This window comes from Sparus aurata, chromosome 15 (genome assembly GCF_900880675.1).
Source record: "Sparus aurata chromosome 15, fSpaAur1.1, whole genome shotgun sequence".
Taxonomy (NCBI): Eukaryota; Metazoa; Chordata; class Actinopteri; order Spariformes; family Sparidae; genus Sparus; species Sparus aurata.
In genome coordinates, this window is record NC_044201.1 from 11658818 (window position 1) to 11677510 (window position 18693).

Here is an 18693-nt window from a genome sequence, read left to right on the forward strand (position 1 = left end):
GCCAGTTATGGACTCGATAAAGGAAAGGAGACTTGCGTTGGCACATCAAATGTTTTAACATATATTATTCTCACACATTATAATCCATTCTGAGACTGAAAGCATTGTACTTGAGTCTACAGGATTGACACATTTCTAACAGGAATGACAACACATGTATGACAGTTAAAATGTGGTCTTTGGACACATTTTAAGAACTGGTCTGATCCATACATAAACATTTTGAAAATAGAAATACATCAATTAATTTATTGAAGGGTCTGTACATTTTTAAACAAAAGTCATTAGATAAATGTATTTGACATCCAGTATCTTTTGTGAGGGATTTCTTAATGCCAAAGCTATGCATGGAATCCGGCAAAACACCGTCTGCTCATGATAAGCTTGTAAAACTACCAAGCATGGTCATTCCAGGAGTACAACTGTACTGACGGTGCCAACTGTTTCATGCCTTGTCGTTGCATCATCACTGGAGGGCGACAAAGTCACAGAAAAGCAACAAAGGGGATCATTAAATCGTGGTCCAAGTAATACTGTATATTTGCAAAAAAGGAGTTATGTAAAAGTAATTGATTTTACTTTTATTTTTTTAACTTTTGGCATATACTCCTTTTAATTGAATGTATTCTCGTGGACGAACAGCCAATCATATCCCGAATGCCATCACATAGGTACGCAATTAATCGTGTAATTTCCGACAGCACGGGAAGGCAGCAACAGGGAAAGTGGGCTTGGCGAAGTTGCCTTCGCGAGCTGATTCACAGTCAGTTTTTGAAACACCTCCCCGGCCAATGGGCCCAACACTGACTGCGAATTAACCGACTCTGAGTCAGCAGGCACAGAGAGCACCGTTCACTTAGCCAGGAAGTCAAAAAACTTACCACTACTGCGATAAGAACTTCTGGTGGACACACACACAGCAGACGTACAGTCAGAAATATAGAAATACAAACTTTACTTTTGTTCGCATCACTTCGTTGCAAGCTAGCTTCCAGCGATGGATAAGCTTCGTCGTGTGTTAAGCGGCCAAGAGGAAAATGAGGAGTTGGGTCTCACTGCACAGGTAACGTTAACGACTGTATGACAGTATCCGCTGCTAATGCTAATGTTGTGTTAACGGCTGAAATGTAATAATTAAAACATAGCCCTGTGTTAGTTTTGTTTCCTGAGTGTGACCGAGCCCGTGTTACCGCTCAGGTACCTGCTATTAATGTGTTTTTACTTTCTTTGAGTTGGCTTTCAGTTTTGTTAATAGCAGCAGATATTGGTGAAAATGTCAGTTGACGCTAGGTTGACGTTAGCTCGGTTAGCACCCCGTGACGTTAGCTAGGCAGTTTCGTTGTCATGTGTCCAGCTAATCGGTGTGTTTTTAGCCCCGTTTAAAGCTAGCCTAGCTAGCATGATTTTTTGACAGCATTTCAAACACTTGTATTATTTGTTTATTTATACTTTTCCCCCACGCATTCACGATGAGGAGGAAATGAGGTAAGTTGCCTACTTGAACACTGTTTTTTAACTTTATAAAGTCTTACTCTGGTACACCAGAGCCTCTCATGTTTGTTCTTGTGCATGTTTTACTGACTCTGCTTTACAGGTGGTTTTAGTGGTCATTTGCATAAGATCAGTTTACTGTGTAATGTCCTGTGCCTGCGCTGTGAGTGTTTGTGTTGTAATACAATACTGCAACTGGGTGTTATTTGTGTGGCTCTAGCCAACATTATTAAATCATCAGTAGTAAGCCTGTAGCTCACTCTGCAGGTCATTAGGTTTGTCTTGTGACATCCTCCCATTGTTCCCACCAGGTCCTTGATGCCAGCTCTCTCAGCTACAGCACCAGGGTGAAGTGGTTCGTCATATGCTTTGCTGGAGGCATCCTGTGCTCAATACTCGTGAGTTTCTCTGCCTTCAATGTTGAAAAGGCAGCTTTAATGTTCCATCTGTCTTTATATAGACATCAGGAATGCAGAAAATGCAGAGCGCACATAATGCTGTTAATGGAGTTTGCAATGGTCCATGTTTGTAGTCTCAATAAAACACTCAAGTTGTTAACATGGCTTGGCAGGACAAATCCATGTCCTCGTGCGCTTGCAGATTGTGCTTAGTTGACACATAAAGCTTGCTTAATTTGAGGAAGGAGTTCAAGTTTTTTCTTTCGTAGTGTAGTTTGCAGTTAAAATGACAGGAAGTCTTGTCACAAGAGGCCCTTGCTGATTACACTTTGAAGCCACTGCGTAGTCATACTTCACACGTACTAAGTCTGAACACAACCTCAAACTGTAGGCAGGCCTGGGTGGTGAAATTCACAGAGGTCAGGAGATCTCTGTGCACATACACAATACACAACAAACACATAATGCCCCTTCTATTCATACATTGTAAAATGCGCAAAGCGATAGACCCACATTCCTTTTTCAAGCAATGTTCAAAATATGCTCCTTTTATGAGCTGGGGTTATTAGCTGCATGTTATTTGAATTTCCAACCTGCCACATTAAAACACTTCTGTCAGTTGTTATTTGCTAGTAGTTGAATGTGATCCAAATAGTGAATGTGGATTATTATACTACCTAGGCAGTGATTTTTAACATTTATATTTAGTATTTTGACACTAGGGGGAGCCCATTATGTCTCAGTAAATAAAGGATAAGCCACAGAATTCCTTGTTGTTTTTTTCTGTTTGTTTTTATTTTTTCCAAGAAAGAAACCTAAGATTTCCGACTTCAAATTTCTCAAAGTTCAGGATTCATTCAGCTACTTGTGAAGACTATTTTCCCTCCCACTTGGAAACCTTGCTGGACATGTTTCTGCAAATTGCAGTCGTATTGGCTTGCTTTGTAACTTAAACGCCAAAACCAGCAATGACATGCTCTCTCTAGTCTACACTGCATGGCCCTTCAGCAGTTTGAAGTCATGTCACAACAGTGTGTATGTGCTGCGCTTCTTCTTCGTCTTCTTCTTCTGTATTTATTTGCAGAAACACCAAGCAGCTTTAAATGTGGATACTACCACTCCCTATATTGGAGTGTGTGTACATGTTGCACCAAAATAATTTCAGCTTCATATCATTTGCTCAATTTATCAGCTATAGTTTCACCAATACCGATTTATAGTTAATAATACATTTCCTAACATTAGGACAGTGATTTATCCAATATATATTGTGCACCTCTACTTCAATGCCAGTCAAAGTGTGGTGACATTATTCTGTGTTGATGATGGAAAGTATGTTACTGTTTTACAGGGTTCAGCACTGCTGTTTCTTCCAAACGGAATCAAGCTTTTTGCCGTCTTCTACACACTAGGGAATATCGCAGCACTTTCCAGGTAAGAGTCTACATCAATCAATTAAGCAATCCAAGAATTGTAAAGTCTCTACATGTTTTTCTTGCGAGTATAAACAAATGATAATGCATTGGGCTCAGACACTATTCTTTCCTTGATGACTTTCCTTCCATGCTGTGATCATTAGCACACAGCACATTTCACTAGAAGGCTTATAGATGATAAATAGTGGTGACTACTGGCTCTGCTCCAGACCACAGGATTATAGCTAAAATGATAATCTCCATTATTTAATCAGATTAACATAATTATACAATATTTTTCATGTTACCTCCATTTAAATGAATAGAAATCTGTCTTTATAATTACATTGTACTTACAACCTCAGTTCCAAAAGTCAGTTGTATGTGTAAAAAGGTACTGCACTATTTGATGCAACTGAGCAGGCACTCTAATAGCAAAGTGTTAAATTGCTCCTACTAGAGTGTATTTAATTGCGATCTAGAACTTAATGCTGTTTAATTCTGTGTCAGAATGTCACATGAAAAGTCAGAAGGAATTGATAAGTGATAGATAAACGACAGTCAGCAGGAACATATTAGCTGCCTTTGTTGCCTAACTGTTTGATTTGCTGGTTGTCTCTTAGAGTAGAGTAGATGTTGGTGTTTGCTTTCATGTTATTATTTTCCATGTATTCATAAACAAGGTCTGCTTCCTTGTGACAGGGCGCCATACTGAAAAAATCTATCTGTTATTACAGGTTATGTCACACAGGCTTTCTTTGTACATTGTTCTAAGCTAAGCAAACCTGAACTTGTAACGTAGCTCAATAGAGTAAGTTTTACATTTCAAATCAGTTGAGGTAGATTAAGCCAGTATCCATAGGATGTGGCTGTGTCCTCTAATAACGCTTCTACACTTACATATAGACTCTTTTGTGTCCTTACGGTTGATAGTTCTGAATATCTTAGTAAGATTAAAATGTTATCTTCTCCCGATATCAGCGGCCCACTGTATTTTACAACATTATGGATGATTAAATATTTGATCATCCAAGGTCTTAACATAATCATGATGTCTTTGACTTCTTTGACAGACAGTGAACCATTGATATGAGGGGTGTTTTTCAGACAGGGCAGACAGGCAGTCTCTATTTCAGGTATCATGTGTCTTGAGGGTTTAGATGTGTCAAGAAACTGGGTCGTCTTCTGCTTTCATAGCCCAGGTTACTGATCCAGACCAAGATGGCGTATTGTTATTCTTAGGATCTTACAAATCAATTTTTCATCTGTATGTCACTTTGAGTGCCCGAAGATTACACAGAGAAGATTTGTTTCTCCATCTAACCCATAATAGTGGAGGAATATTTTAAAAATAAGAGTTACTGTCATAACGAGCAACAATCAAGGGTTAAAATAACACAATAAACATACCATATCTGGATAACATATTGTAACCCTTTCTGTCAATAATATCACCTAATTTTGTCGAGCAATAAAAGTGATCAATTTGATTAATGTTGTTTGATACATATTTTGCCACAGTTGATGTGTAAAGGATGTCTTTCCTCATTTTTTAAATGTTTTTTAACAAAATGTTTTGCTTTAAATCGAACTTTAGCTGATAACTTCCACTGTTACTGAAGAGTGAATTTCAGACAGTTTCTCTAGACAATCAAGCATTAGTCAGTATCAGTAATGGGATTAACGATGCTGTCATCCTTCTCCCTAATCAGCAGTAGCAGTGTGTGCATGGACATCATTAGTGTCTCTGTCATATTGAGCAGTTAAAAAAAAAAAGGGCTCCATCTTTCTGAGCAGACCGGTATAGAGAGCCTGCGTCAACACAGACTACTCTGGTGTCTCATCTAACAGATGTGACGCTCCATGGACTCGCTCTACCCACTCAGCAGTGCCGAGCTGAGAGCTGCGTGCCTCGTCAGCTGGGGAAAGCCTTTGTCTTGTTACATTTACTGACGTCACACATGCATCATGTAGGAGGTTTTAAATGTGTCATCGTAGTGTCGGGCATGAAATATTAACCTGCTAAGAATTGCAACATATAGTGTAAACTTGATTATGGTGGCCACACAATGCTGATGTCGCTCGGAAGAGATTTGTTTGTGTATACAGTATGTACATGCATATGAAGACTACTGTGATATTCATGTCACCCATATAGTTTATGAAGTATCCTTCTTTTCAGCTGCCATGATAAACACTGACTTGATCTGTGGTCAATGCAAAATCAGAGTAGGTGATAAGGCTAAACAGAAAACTAGTAACTACAATGATACATTACTCGTTCCAGTATTCCTACCAATACATTTTCTCATACCAGTAGTTTGTATTTTAGTTTAATATATTCAGTAAGCACATTTTCTTTACTTTAACAAGATAATGATGTTTTTACAGTGTATGTACATGTATGTAGACTGGTTAAACAATTAAGGATTAATCATTAACATCCCTAATCCAAATCATTGCATATTTATGGAGGAGTAATACATTTTTTTTTTTTCTCTCCGTGAAAGGCACTGCGATGATGTTTTTTGTTTATAATTTTCAAATGTGTTAACTAAAGGAAAAATGGCTTTCTTGGATACATGGTAAAATGTTGATAACTAGCAACAGTACAGCATTACCATGTCATGACCAGAGAGATTTAAATATGTCCAGTGTCAACAGATTTTCCCAGTATAATACAATAATTACCAGTTAACATAAACCCTGCAGATGAGTCTATCACACCTTATTTAAAAATGAACATAGTCACAATAATCTCATCGATTTAAAATTTAAAACAATAGGTTTATATACATATGTACTAATTAATGTTTCTTTCTTGTACATTGTAAAGCACCTGCTTCCTAATGGGACCACTAAAACAGCTGAAGCGCATGTTTGAACCAACACGACTGATAGCCACCATTGTCATGCTGGTAAATACTGTCTTTTGTTATTTTGGATTTTGTGTAAATACACTGTTGTATCTGCTTTCCCCAGCTCTGAAAGGTTTGTAAAAGGTCAAGTAATGGATAGAATTTAGCATTTCCCATGCAACGCTGTAAGAAATTCAGTGTCAGATGGCAAACGTCACTCTGCCAACAAGGTAACCATTCTTTTCTTCTTCCACCAGCTCTGCCTTGTCTTAACGCTCTGTGCAGTGTTTTGGGTAAGTAGATAATGCATCATTTTAAAGCCACTTGCATCCCTTTTTGTTTTACATTTCAACAATCAGAATAATCGTTTTCTGTTTTATTTTTCAGTGGCATAAAAAAGGCCTGGCTATCATCTTCTGTATTATGCAGTTTTTGGCAATGACATGGTAAGTGTGACCTGACAGTCTCAGCCATCTCTCTACTGTAGTATGGTTAGTAATTAATTTACTCATCAGTCGCTCACACCCACGCAGATGGGGCCATCTGTCCATGATGGAGAACTTTTCCCCAGCTGCTTTAGCTTGCATTAAATGTCCGTGAGTGTAGATAATCACACTGCTGATGCTTTAAGCTGACCTTCTGCTGTTGACAAGTGCATGGTTCAATCTATAAATGGTTAAAGTTAAAAGCACCATCAATGTCACAATTCACATTAAACTACACTATACCTTAAGTGTTCAATTGTTTCAGGGCCTTATATTGTTTCTGGGTAGTTCAAGTTTTGTTAACTTGGGCTACAAAGGGTAAACTCCATGCTGTACAAGTGTAACATAATGATGTTTAAATGCACATATAATATAACGTCAGATTGATTTGCCCTAGTTTCCGCAGCTGGCATTGACATCAGCTTGTTCAGTGGGTCATGTTGTGGTAGGTAGTTTGCCAGTCATCATAGGTCAGAATATTTTTGGCCTGTAGAGGAGGCGGTGGTGCCGCCAGGATCAGTGCAGACCTATTTAGGCACAGACAGGTATTTCTGCCTGTGTTGTTTATATACAAACAAAGTCACTGCCTGTTGTCTCGTGGGTCACAACTACTATTACAGTCACAGGTGAGTGGACCAGTTAGAATAAAGGGGACTCCCAGTCCTGATTTAGTTTGATAAGTTGTTAAAAAGTATAAAGAACAAAGATTTAAAGGGATATTCCGGTGTAAGTTTAATCCATGGTCTAACACACCGTGAAACTGTGTTAGACTCCCTCTCGAGAGGTCAAGTTTGCAGACCGCTAGCTAACGTATTTTTAGCATCCTCAGAAACGACCGCACGACAACAATACATTGCAGTAAATGGGTCCAAATATAAAACCGCCATCAAAAAGCCACAAATAATGCTCAGAACAGCACTAAACTTCAGCAACATTAGAAATAGGGTCCCAGCACATATTTCGAGGCATCAAACATTTGATATCGTTGCCCGTTTACTACTAAATGAATTGATTAAAGATATTAGACTGAATTGATAATGTGAATTATAGTGTGTTGGAGCTCTGTTTATCTTATATGTCTCAATATGTCTTAAATGTGGCTTTATGAATCTTACAGATAACTCAGACTAGCTGACAGAGAAAAGAGCACAGATAGTAATGAGGTCAGCAGGGTTAAGTTCCTCCACAGTAGTGAATAATCAGACCTGTGAGTGATGTGTGTGGGCATGTCAGAACTTGTATGTTCATTAATTTGAACATATTTGCACAGCAGTAACAAAAGACTTTGAGTGTGTAAATGTGCATGCATACAAAAACCCCCGGCAGCAGGAAGGGAACAGACAATATCAGCGCATCACTGAGCAGGACTGTGTCAGCCTCCTAACTACATTTTAGCACCCACATGTAGTACATTCACTTCCGCTCTGCCTGCGTTCTCAGAGGCATCACCATGACGACTACAAGTCACACATCCCGAGCTCATTCTTAACAGACCGGGGGGCATAGTGCACTCCCACGCAGGAGCTCAGACGTCTGTTTGAAGGTGGTTCTGTTATAAGACACACACACACACACACACACACACACACACACACACACACACACACACACACAGAGGAGGGCAAAGTCCAGTCCTCCGGCTTACTTCAGGGAAATGACCATATGACACTGTAGCACTGCAGACTGACACTGCGTCACTATAGATCATGGCAGGCAGTGGGGGGTTTAATATTAAAACAGCACAGATAACTTTTACTGAACTTGTTTGCTGAGTTCACTTTTTTACATTAGACATTCAGAACACTCATTTTAAAATATGTAAAGTACAAGAGTCTCATGTTAACTCCTGGCCATATAAGATGGTGGTCATTCTCAAATTTGGCTGCAGTTAATCATTCAACTGATGTACCAGATTCCTCACATATCTGAAGTATATAAAGTGTTTGGTCAGGGACTTTCCAGAGCAAAACTTCTACTGTAATCACTTCCAGCACAGGGTATCATGTTTTTGTTGTACTTGGTGTTTGGCTACCAATCTGTCTGGAGTCATTAGTGTAAAGATTACAGTGTAATTCATTCACAATCACATTTAGTTAATCCCCTTGCTAAGCGACATCAAAGAGCCTTCAGTCCAGTGATTACAACTTGGAGCATTTAAACACTTTTAACTACATTTTGGCGTGCTACTCATCAGGGAGCCATTACTATGCCACTTTATTGTCCTAAAGCCATGTTGTGTTCCTTCTGGTGTTTGTTTATGCTTTTAAGCTCTTCGGCATCACATCAATACAAACCAGTGACGTTCAGACAGGATCATTAAAACACACTGGATTTTACATTGACGTAAATGCTTTTGGTCATTTACTGATACCTAATACATGTAGTTGAATTACAGTAAAATGGTGAAACTGAAACATTACTTTTTGTTTGTTTCTTTCTTTTTTTTAAGTATTGATTGATGCTGATGTGGCCATACAGCGTTGAAAACAAAATCCATTACAGGGAAACATCACATTCATTACATTATATGAATGAAAAACTAATGATTTTGATTTTATCTTTCTTCAGCTGATGTGTTAGGTTGACATGCTCAGCCTTGTATAATTAATTATTTAATTTGTAGCTTTTTGAACAATGGCCTTTGTTCCATCATCCTGATTTCTGTGTATCTTTCTGTTTCAGGTATAGCATCTCTTACATTCCATTCGCCAGGTAAGACAGTGCAATTATCTTTTTTTAACATTTTGTCTGCATTGGGTTTGGATTGATGTGTGTCTGTCCATTATGGTATTTTCAATTGTATGCTTACTAGTTCAAGTTGCACTTTTAGTTTGTCAGTTACAATCTGATTCCAATACCTGAATTTTTCTATACTTTTCTATAAGCTCTTTTTTTCTCGAATATTGTTGGTAATATTGTTGGTATTATTGTTGGTGTTGGTTTTGTGTGTAAGGTTACATGAGGCTGGAGTAAACCACACAACACTTCCTATTAAAAGAGCAAAACACATTAAAAAAATGAATTTAAAATTAAATTCCAATGTGGGCAAGGAGATGTTGAGTTAGCTGGCTCTTACAAGCTCACTCAATAGCAGACTGTCATTTTGCATTAAGGCTGATGATTAAATATGTCTAAATCATAAAAACATCCGCTGTTCATGGATCTGTGATGTCGTTTTCAGCTACCATTTATATCTCAATAATGCCCTGTCTACAGATGTCTACTGCACTGCCACACATAGACAAATACTGTGAGCGACCCTTCAATGAAAACATGTTTTCATTTTCCCTAAACTCTGTTTGCCTCCACCATATGGCTGTAATCCCCCCTACGACTAGTGCAGGCACTTTTAGTGGCCAACAAATGGCAGCTTATTGTCTCACACTGCTCTGTGCTCTCGCCCTTTTGTGACATTATTTGCTTTATCCATTATATCTAAGTGAAATAATTTCTTGAATAATGCTCTTTCTGCCAGATTTGACCTAATATATCTCTCCTATAGCTTGTGATGATCTTATGTTAAGCTCTAAAGGCTTGAAGCAAAACATTTTGATTAGATCTAGACACAAATAAGATGTGGAAAAAAATCTAACAGTCACATAATGGTCTGTCGCGCAGGTTTGCTTGCTTTAATGTAGATTAAGCCTTGAAGCCTTGAAATCGAAGTAGAGAACATTAAGTAAAAGGGAATTCTCCCTTGAACTCAGATGTTCACTTCTCAATTTGTCCCATATGGTTGGTGTACCACCTCAGTGCTTTCCCTAAGCTAAGCATGAGGTGTGATGTTGTTTTGTCAGTCCAGCTGTAAGCACGGTTATGTCTCTTTTGGTGAGAGGTCCAGAGCCCCCGTGCAGCCCCCCCACTAAGTGCCTTGTGTGTTTGGGCAACCCTATAATCCGTCCTGACAGCTGAGGGACGTCCTATAGCCATCCCGAGTTCCCCCTCCCCCAACGCAAATGCTAACAACAATACGAAGCTGAGACAAAGACCTTTCTCCCGTGCCACCCTTCCAAAAACCAAATTCCTTCAGAGAAATGCTAATTTGACTGCTCGTTCTTGGGTTGAAATCTTCCTGATCACTTATATATTTGTTACTCCTTTGTTATTATTTATTTTTTTTGTCAACACATTATTGTTCTTTCTCTTTAAGCTTCTTACTTTAATCCATTTTTCATTTAATTTAGATTTGATCATTTAGCTCTCTGTTGTTTGCCCTGTTGTCATAAGCATCAGCATATTTTGATCACAGACGTTTATCCCTCTGGGTGACACATTAAAAAGCATTAGACTGCGGTCTCTTCCTATTCCTGTCTGTGTTCAAACAAACTGTGGTAGCTGGCCAGCCACAACACCACATGGCCAGTGGACTTGATCCTTTAATGTGTTTTACCTTGTTGCCTATTTATAACCTCTCACGCCAGCAGAGCAAGGTGCTAAAACCTGCTGCATGTGCACTTCCCACAGTGCTTTTGAGCTACTGTTGCTCTGATATTTAATCAGAAGTGTGAGGAAAGTCTCTGAGACTCATCATTTATTCATGAAGGTTTTTTGGGGATGCAGAAATAGCATCAAGACTCAAGTGAATATATATATAAAAACAAACCTCAGGCGAGTGTGTGAGGATTCTGGGGTTGAGTGTTTTTTGGTTGATACATCAGAGGAATGAAGAGCATCTAAAGGAGCAAGTGTCCCGTCTGTCCACCGACCTCCTCTCCTCCCTCTCAGACTGCTTATGATCCCCCCTTCTCCTTTTAACCTTGACGCCTTTCACACCTCCTCCATGGAAAATTTGACTGAGGGCCCCAGGCGAAGTCTGCATAGCAACACACCGATGGCAGGCAAGAGCAATAGCCATGTGAGGGGAGCAGGCGAAGACCGATCTGTGGTAACCATGGCAATCGCTCGTATTGCATCATCCCTCAACACAGAGTACCTGGAGTAAGAGGGAGCCCCCATCTCTCTGAGCATGTGGTGCTTCCCCGCCAAAACACGCTCACTTATTCATGACAAGCCACACCCAAATCGTTGTAACAAAGGATGGAAGTGCTTTTATTTTGTCGCTTTTAATTCTGTACGCATGACAGAATTTTTAGCTCCGCTGTATTTAGGTTTTCCTGGATCCCTTTTTATGACCTTTTCTTATTTGTCATTTCTCACACATTTATTTCTGCTTGTTCCTTCTCTACAGGGATGCTGTGATGAAATGCTTCACAACCTGTCTGAGTTAGGACTCATCACTCCACGATTTCATGTGAAGACTGGTCCCAATATGCAAACTGCAATAACAGTTGCTTTGTAAAATATACATCTGTGTTGTTTATACACTATACCTGCAGGTTTTTACTATGGCTTTTTCATACTGTGAATTCTTGCTTTTTAAATCTAGCTGCCAGTCTCTGACTCTAATCAGATTATACTATTTTTCTTTTGCCTTTGTTGTGTTCGACATGAGTGCCTTTAATACTTAATATATTTAAAGATATTCCTATATTTTCAGAGGATTTTATACCGTTGAAGTGCAGGGAAATAATTTTGACTTTGCTATACATTACTCTTTGCAATACAAGTGCCTTAACATCCTTATCATCATACACACACACACAAACACACACACACACACACACACACACACACACACACACACACACACACACACACACACACAGAGATCTGTTGACATAGTGACCAACCAAACATATTTACATCTTAAACAGTGTGAGATTCCATTCTTTCTTCTGGATGTTTAAATTGTGTTTTGACTTCTCATTAAAACACGCTGTCTTTCTGTATCTGTGTATGAGGCACTGATGTATAAAGAGGCTCTCGGGTGTGCTTTAATGTTTATTTATGATTATTCTCCCTCAAGCAATTGAGTCATTACTTTGGTGATGATGCACTGGGATGTATAATGTCGACCACACTTTTGAGCTTTTTCCAGTTAAAAAAAAAAAAGAGGAAGAAAGGAAAAAGAAGCAGCCTCTGACTAATCTGATAGACTTCAGCATGTATTTAAACACACCTGCCCCCCCTTAGGCTCATCAAATTACATTAAAATTGCCTCTCCTTTGTAGATTTGATTTCCTGCCAGATGTAGCAATGACCCAGTTAATTACGCTTTTCTGAGCATTGGGCTTTTGACGTGACCTAATAACCCAGTATAGCTCGCACAGGGTTCCCTATGTTGCTTCAGCATGATGGCATAGCCTTTGAGGATGCGGTTGTCATGACAACCTCCTCCAGAAGAATCATAACCTCAGCCCTCCCCCCATGTGTGGTGCAGATGTTCACATTATCCTGATGAGGTGTTTTTTTATATTATAAAACACCTTGAAGTGACAACCAGTCATTGATCTCTCTCCAGATTTAGTTTTAAAGTGAAAATAATAGATTTAGAACAGTTTTATTTTTATTATCTATATTATAGATATTGTTAGCCACATAGAAGTCTCTGTTTCCCTGCGTGATCGCTCATCGTTTAACAAACATGCCTTCAGGTTTTTCTTTCTGCTTGACGCTACTAAAAAAACAGCACTTCCTATTGTGCAGCCCCCACATAGTTTCATTAGACGCTTGTATAACGTGGTCATGGATTAGCATGGACAAAATCTCCCCTCAGTACTACTTGTTCAACTAACTTGGCTGAGACCCAGCAAATCCTTGAGCGATTAATCTTCGGGGGCAAAAATAATTCTGTTGAGTGAAGGGAGCGAGGTTGTTTTTGTGATCGGTTTTCTTTGCCCGCTGTTATTTTTTGGGGGGATTACGGTGAAGTTTTAAGATGAAGGGGGAAGCGCGCTGACCCCAGCAATCTGTTAGTCTCCCAACTGTTTCCTCTTCATTACATCTAATCCATTGTTATGTCAGAGGAGAGGGATCCCATGCCACGACAAGCACTGGAATGAAACGAGCCTGTGTGTCCTCTGCAGCTTAATGATCCAGCTCATCTTGTGAAAATGAATAAATGTCTTGGCTTGTGTTGTCACTGGTAATATAATTGCTTTCTTATTTTAATTCCAAGGATGACTCAGACTGTTGGCTGGAATTTATTATTGGTTTTGGTGAAGGACTCCATTAAAATATTCAGCTGAAGAAACACAACTTTGGTTTCACTGTACTGAAATTCAAACACAAAACATGTCTTCGACTTAATGAAACACACATTTCCTGTTTCAAAGTGATTCATTTGTAGTCCGCGGTTCTGAAAATGTTCTTAGACTCAAATTTCACATATCGATGTGTTAATCACCAGAGCGGCTGAATAACATTTGTTTAAAGACTCTGTGGCAAAATGTTTCCTCAGGCAATATCAAATAAACAGTCTAAAAACTATACATTTGGAAGCAAGTATTGATTTCCTCTTACGCTCTACACTGAGGGAAACCGAATCGCATTGAGTCAATTGTAGAACTGTCTGGCTGAAAGTGCAGATAACAGCAGAAAGGAAGAGAAATCAATACTGGAGACTATTTGTATATTCCCCCAGATGTCTTTCATGGGCTTACATGGCTGAAAGAACAACAATGGACCATGTACACACATCAGTTAATTGACATTCGAGACTTTATTGACTGACTGAAGGGGATAAAATCCGACTGTATTGTGACAGTGACATGTTTTGTTTCGTTAGTTCAAGGACAGTCAGGGTTATCTTTAGACCCCAAATAATATTTTTACATTTAAGGTATAGCGAGGTTTATTCTATGTTAAAGGCCTACTGGAAACATGAGTAACAGATGAAAAATGTCATGGTCCTAACATGTGAACAGGGTATTTAAACATGTCTTTCATATGAGGATAGAAAAAGGGACGTCTTTACCATGTGTTTCAAATTGTAAAAATTTATATCAACTAGTGCAATAGAATATTTCAAGAAGATTTTAGAAATTCAACAGAGTAGTCTCACCATTAACTGCGCTCATTGTTGTTGCTGTTAGCTAGTTATCTCAGTTAGCCATGCAGTTAGGAGTCCGATTAGCTGACTCCAGTCAGTCTGACTGGACTGGGAGCTCAGAGCAGGGGACATTTTGTGTTTACACCACAGCTTTGGACGTCTTGTACAGGAGGTTTTTAGGCCCAGACAGAGGGGGCTGGCTGGCAGCGGCTAGCTGGTTAGCACGGCCCAGCTGTCAAGATAAAATGTAAGCAGTTGACGTTTGTGTGTAGAACTGTCATCCGTTTGTATGTGTCATATGTACTATTCTGAAATATGTACAAAAAGTGCCACATTATGTTCATATGATGCTGCATGTTTATTACCTTACTTTCACAGTGCCCGGTGGTGGTGGTGTTACAGGCTATGGTGCTCCAAAAGGTGTGACCACAGTTGGAGCCTGTGTTTAGGCAGTCGTAAATGTGGAACTACAAGGTATTTTTGACAAGGGCCCATGACATATTAACAGTCATGTTTGTGGCAACAGAACAAGTATGGTAAGCTAAAAACACAATGTTTTCCGAACCACAACCAAGTTTTTTTTGTGCCTAAACTTAACCCCAACCAAGCGCAACATTGTCACAGGATAGAAACAGAAAATTGATCCTAAACAAAATGTAAAATCGTCACGTAAAGAGGCATTACATTTGAATTTATCAGTGGTTCGGCAGAAACGTGCTAGGTTAGCATGCTAACTCCAGTACATCCCTTAATCTCCCCTACAGAGATGTGTTCGACATATTATGACTCATTTCTTCACTTTCTGGTGATAACTTTTGTTCATTTTGATTTGAAGTAAAATATTTACATATTACACCTTTAAGTGTATATGTTGAACCTTAAAATAAGCAACAACAACAAAAAAAAGAGTCACATTGAAAATCACACAATTTTTTTCAGATTTTTAATATTTTTCAGGCTAATTATCTATTAAACAATTGAATAAGTGGTGTGTGTGAGGTGTTCCGGTAACCAGCGAACAGCAGAGAGGGAGGCGCTGTGAGGACGGAGAGGGGGACCATGAGGTGGATGTGGCTCATCGCCTGAGGAAGTTATTGGAAATGATGAAATGACATCACCACAGTGTTTTCGTGGCTTTGTTTGGCGCTCCTCCTGGCCACGCCCCTCCGCCGGCTCCATCATAAAGCGGCCGGGCCGTGTGTGTGTGTGAACCAGTTGAACTCTCAGTGTGGCCAACAGGTGCACCACAGCCTCCCTGCACCTCGCTGCTGGATAATGCCCTCAGAGCGCCGCTCGTCGCTTTGCGCAGGGCTCCCTCGTCTGCACTTTGGACACTTGTGCGTTTTTATATCCTGATCTCTTCCAGACACACACACACACACATACTCAAACATACAAAAATGCCTTTTCCGCCGATCAGCCTCCATCAGCGGATCTCCTCTCCTGGCAGGGATCTATTCGGGAAAAAGAAAGCCAACGGAGTGCCTCCTCAGACCACTGAGCTCACCAGCAAATCCGGCAGAGATAAAGCCGGGTCCGAGAAGGAGAAGCAGTCCATTTCCTGGGCATCCGCGAATTTACGGAATCTGGGACGAAAACAGGAGAAGAGCAAAAGCCCAACTCAGAAGGCGGGCGGCGACCAGGAGACCCAGGGAAAATGCTCCTGGCTGTCGGTGCCCAAACCTCAGGACTCATCGGAGGGAGTCAGGCGCTCCAGCTCCATGGACTCCGCCAGACACCTCCAAGGCAAAGAGGACGCGAAGAAGGAGATTCAGTTCACCCTCAGCCTCACCCCCGAAGCCATCCTTGTCATCCAAAAACGGAATCTAGAGAAGCAGATGATGGCGAAGCAGCAGAAGTGCTGCGCCTCCGCGGACTTTCGGCACAGGCGAGTTTTTCCATCCAAGAAGGCGCACGGAGGCTCCAAGGGCTGCGCGCCCGTCGCCAAGGTGGAGAGCGCCGAGCCGGACATCACCGCCATCGTTAAGATCTCGCTTTTGAACGACCAGTACAAGTACGACGACGTGGAGTACGAAGAGGAGGACGGGGACGTGGACGAGACGGTCGTGAGGAAATGTAAAGAGTGGCTCAAAGGGGTCGAGAACGCGGCCGCTCTGGGGAAAGTCGACAAACTTTCTGCACTCCCGCACCTTAAAGGCTGCTGACACCTGACTCTCGATCTTTTCATTTATTCACAGACTGAGAACAGAGGCGGTGGACTCGCAAGGAGTGTGCACCGGCGCAGGCCCGCTGCCATGGCATCTTTGAATTTTGAAATCTTGTGAAGTAGAAATGCACTTGTCTAAAGGAATGTGAATGGAAGTGTTGACTCAAACAGACACGTTGATTCGAGAAGTGAAACGTGAATTCTAAATTGCATTGGGATGATAGAACAATCTGCCATTCAGCCCTTCAACAAGAGTCTGATTTGAATGCTTAAATGCAGCCGCTGGTTAATCCAAAAGTCTCTCTGGTGGCTCACGGGGACGACGCTTTGCGAGTTAAATGCCTAACCAGTGTTTTGTTTGAACTGAATACCTTAATATCCTCGTCCTTTTGCACATGGTTTTTGTTTTCAGTGGACTGGCAGAGGGGTTTTTGCTTAAAGGGACGCGAAACCGTTTCCTTTGTGCCGGAGAACAATACAACAACAGGGCTTCATGTGCGCCTGCTGCTGAAACCAAACTGGACTGTTTATGTTTCCTCTCATCAGAGGGTTATATCCTTTGTAGGGATCTATCAGTGATGTACAGTATTTAATATCGACTGAATATTTGTACTGTCGAAATGTTTTTTTCTCAGCTGATGATTTTATGCCACTTGAAGTAAAAAAAAAAAGAAAATGCTTTTGTTTTGTTTTTTTCAAATTATGCAAGTGTCACTGAGCCTTTTAAATCTTCCACAAGCTGATTTTGCGTTGTGCCTCTTGAATAATTCTGTTACATGATGCCGATGTAGAAAATTCTTACCAGACGGTGTTTTAAAAAGGCCCTTTTGTTGCTACTGTAGCTACCTTGGGCCATTTGGGCATTAGTGATCTAAGCTCCTTAGATTTCCCGTTAAGCAGGGTTGACCAGTGTGCCGGAGGGCCCAGGTGCTCGATGCCCCCCCCCCCGCCCCAGGAAATCACCTCCAGTCTGCTTCACTTTGGTTAAACCAAACAACACTATACATACGTGCAACCAGAGACAGTTTTAGGACCAGAATCTGGGAGATGTTTTCACCAAATGTGCCAAAACAGTGTGATTTCCATCCAAAGCATTCTCCCAGTCTGAAATGAGAGCTCAATCCTTACATTCCCATACTTATGTGGCCTCTACTGAGCCACAAAGAAGCATGTTTTTTATTATATAAGTGGGAATGAGCCACTGGGACAAAGAGCTGGTCAGGGGCCAATCAAGGGCTGAGAAACAAACCAGTATATGACTGTTGTCTGCAAAAAAACTAACATAAACATTATAATAAAGGAGAAATTAAGCCATAAAGATACTTTTGGCTTCTTTGTTGGGTCCCTTTGGTCGCTTTCGTTTTTTATTACATCAATCATTAAACCAGTCAATGGGAAACTTTGAAGGAAACAGCAAACACATGCAAGCCTCAGACGCAAATTAAATCTGTCGTGCGGGGTCAGCAAACACACTTGAAATGTGTGTGTTTGCGTGTGTACAGTGTGACCTCCTGAAGGTTTAACTCTTCGCATTGTTCTCAGTAACTTGGTAACCAAAGTTTTACTCAGAGTGTGGTGGACGCTTTAAAGTTGGACGCAGAGAGGAGGGTAGCGCTTGTTTGCAAAGCTCCCACATGAACAAACGGTAAGACATTTCAGAAAAAAACTACTTCAGGTAACGTTTGATGTTATTTGTTCACATCAGTAGTGTAGATAACGGTGACCTGTGCCTGTTTTCTCGAAAGGTTTCCTCATTTGCCATGAGATCTGAGTGCAGAGACGTTCATCAATCTGTCACTCTGCCCTCTATTTCGGATGCACGCTCATTACCTGTTGCTGTCCGGAAGGTAATCGAACTCCGAACCCCAGTCACCAGCACCGGGAGCTTTTAATGTCTTATTCCACTTTCCTTCTGTTAAAGGGGCACTGTGTAGTTTTGGAGAAGAAATCTTTATTGATATTTGCAATATCAATAAGGTGATGATACA

At 40.5% G+C, this 18693-nt stretch overlaps 2 protein-coding genes across 2 annotated transcripts; both read left to right on the forward strand.

Moving 5' to 3' along the window:
- The first annotated feature begins 762 nt into the window (after positions 1–762).
- On the forward strand, positions 763–13976 carry sft2d1 (SFT2 domain containing 1). Its single transcript, XM_030442322.1, has 8 exons — positions 763–1063; positions 1803–1889; positions 3241–3323; positions 6141–6222; positions 6420–6455; positions 6550–6608; positions 9330–9359; positions 11836–13976. Exons 1-8 carry the CDS (start codon positions 998–1000, stop codon positions 11873–11875), a joined length of 483 nt encoding a protein of 160 aa, XP_030298182.1. The 5' UTR covers positions 763–997; the 3' UTR covers positions 11876–13976.
- A 1625-nt stretch (positions 13977–15601) lies between these two features.
- prr18 (proline rich 18) lies at positions 15602–18552 on the forward strand. Its single transcript, XM_030440885.1, has 2 exons — positions 15602–18350; positions 18451–18552. Exon 1 carries the CDS (start codon positions 15939–15941, stop codon positions 16701–16703), a length of 765 nt encoding a protein of 254 aa, XP_030296745.1. The 5' UTR covers positions 15602–15938; the 3' UTR covers positions 16704–18350; positions 18451–18552.
- The last annotated feature ends 141 nt before the right edge of the window (positions 18553–18693 follow it).

What these genes read in the sequence shown, in the direction of transcription:
- sft2d1 (XM_030442322.1), top strand. Translation starts at nt 998, where the DNA reads ATGGATAAGCTTCGTCGTGTGTTAAGCGGCCAAGAGGAAAATGAGGAG. An exon ending in AATATCGCAGCACTTTCCAG is followed by an intron (nt 3,324 to 6,140) that starts GTAAGAGTCTAC and finishes TACATTGTAAAG; the next exon opens with CACCTGCTTCCTAATGGGAC. An exon ending in CAGTTTTTGGCAATGACATG is followed by an intron (nt 6,609 to 9,329) that starts GTAAGTGTGACC and finishes TTTCTGTTTCAG; the next exon opens with GTATAGCATCTCTTACATTC.
- prr18 (XM_030440885.1), top strand. Translation starts at nt 15,939, where the DNA reads ATGCCTTTTCCGCCGATCAGCCTCCATCAGCGGATCTCCTCTCCTGGC.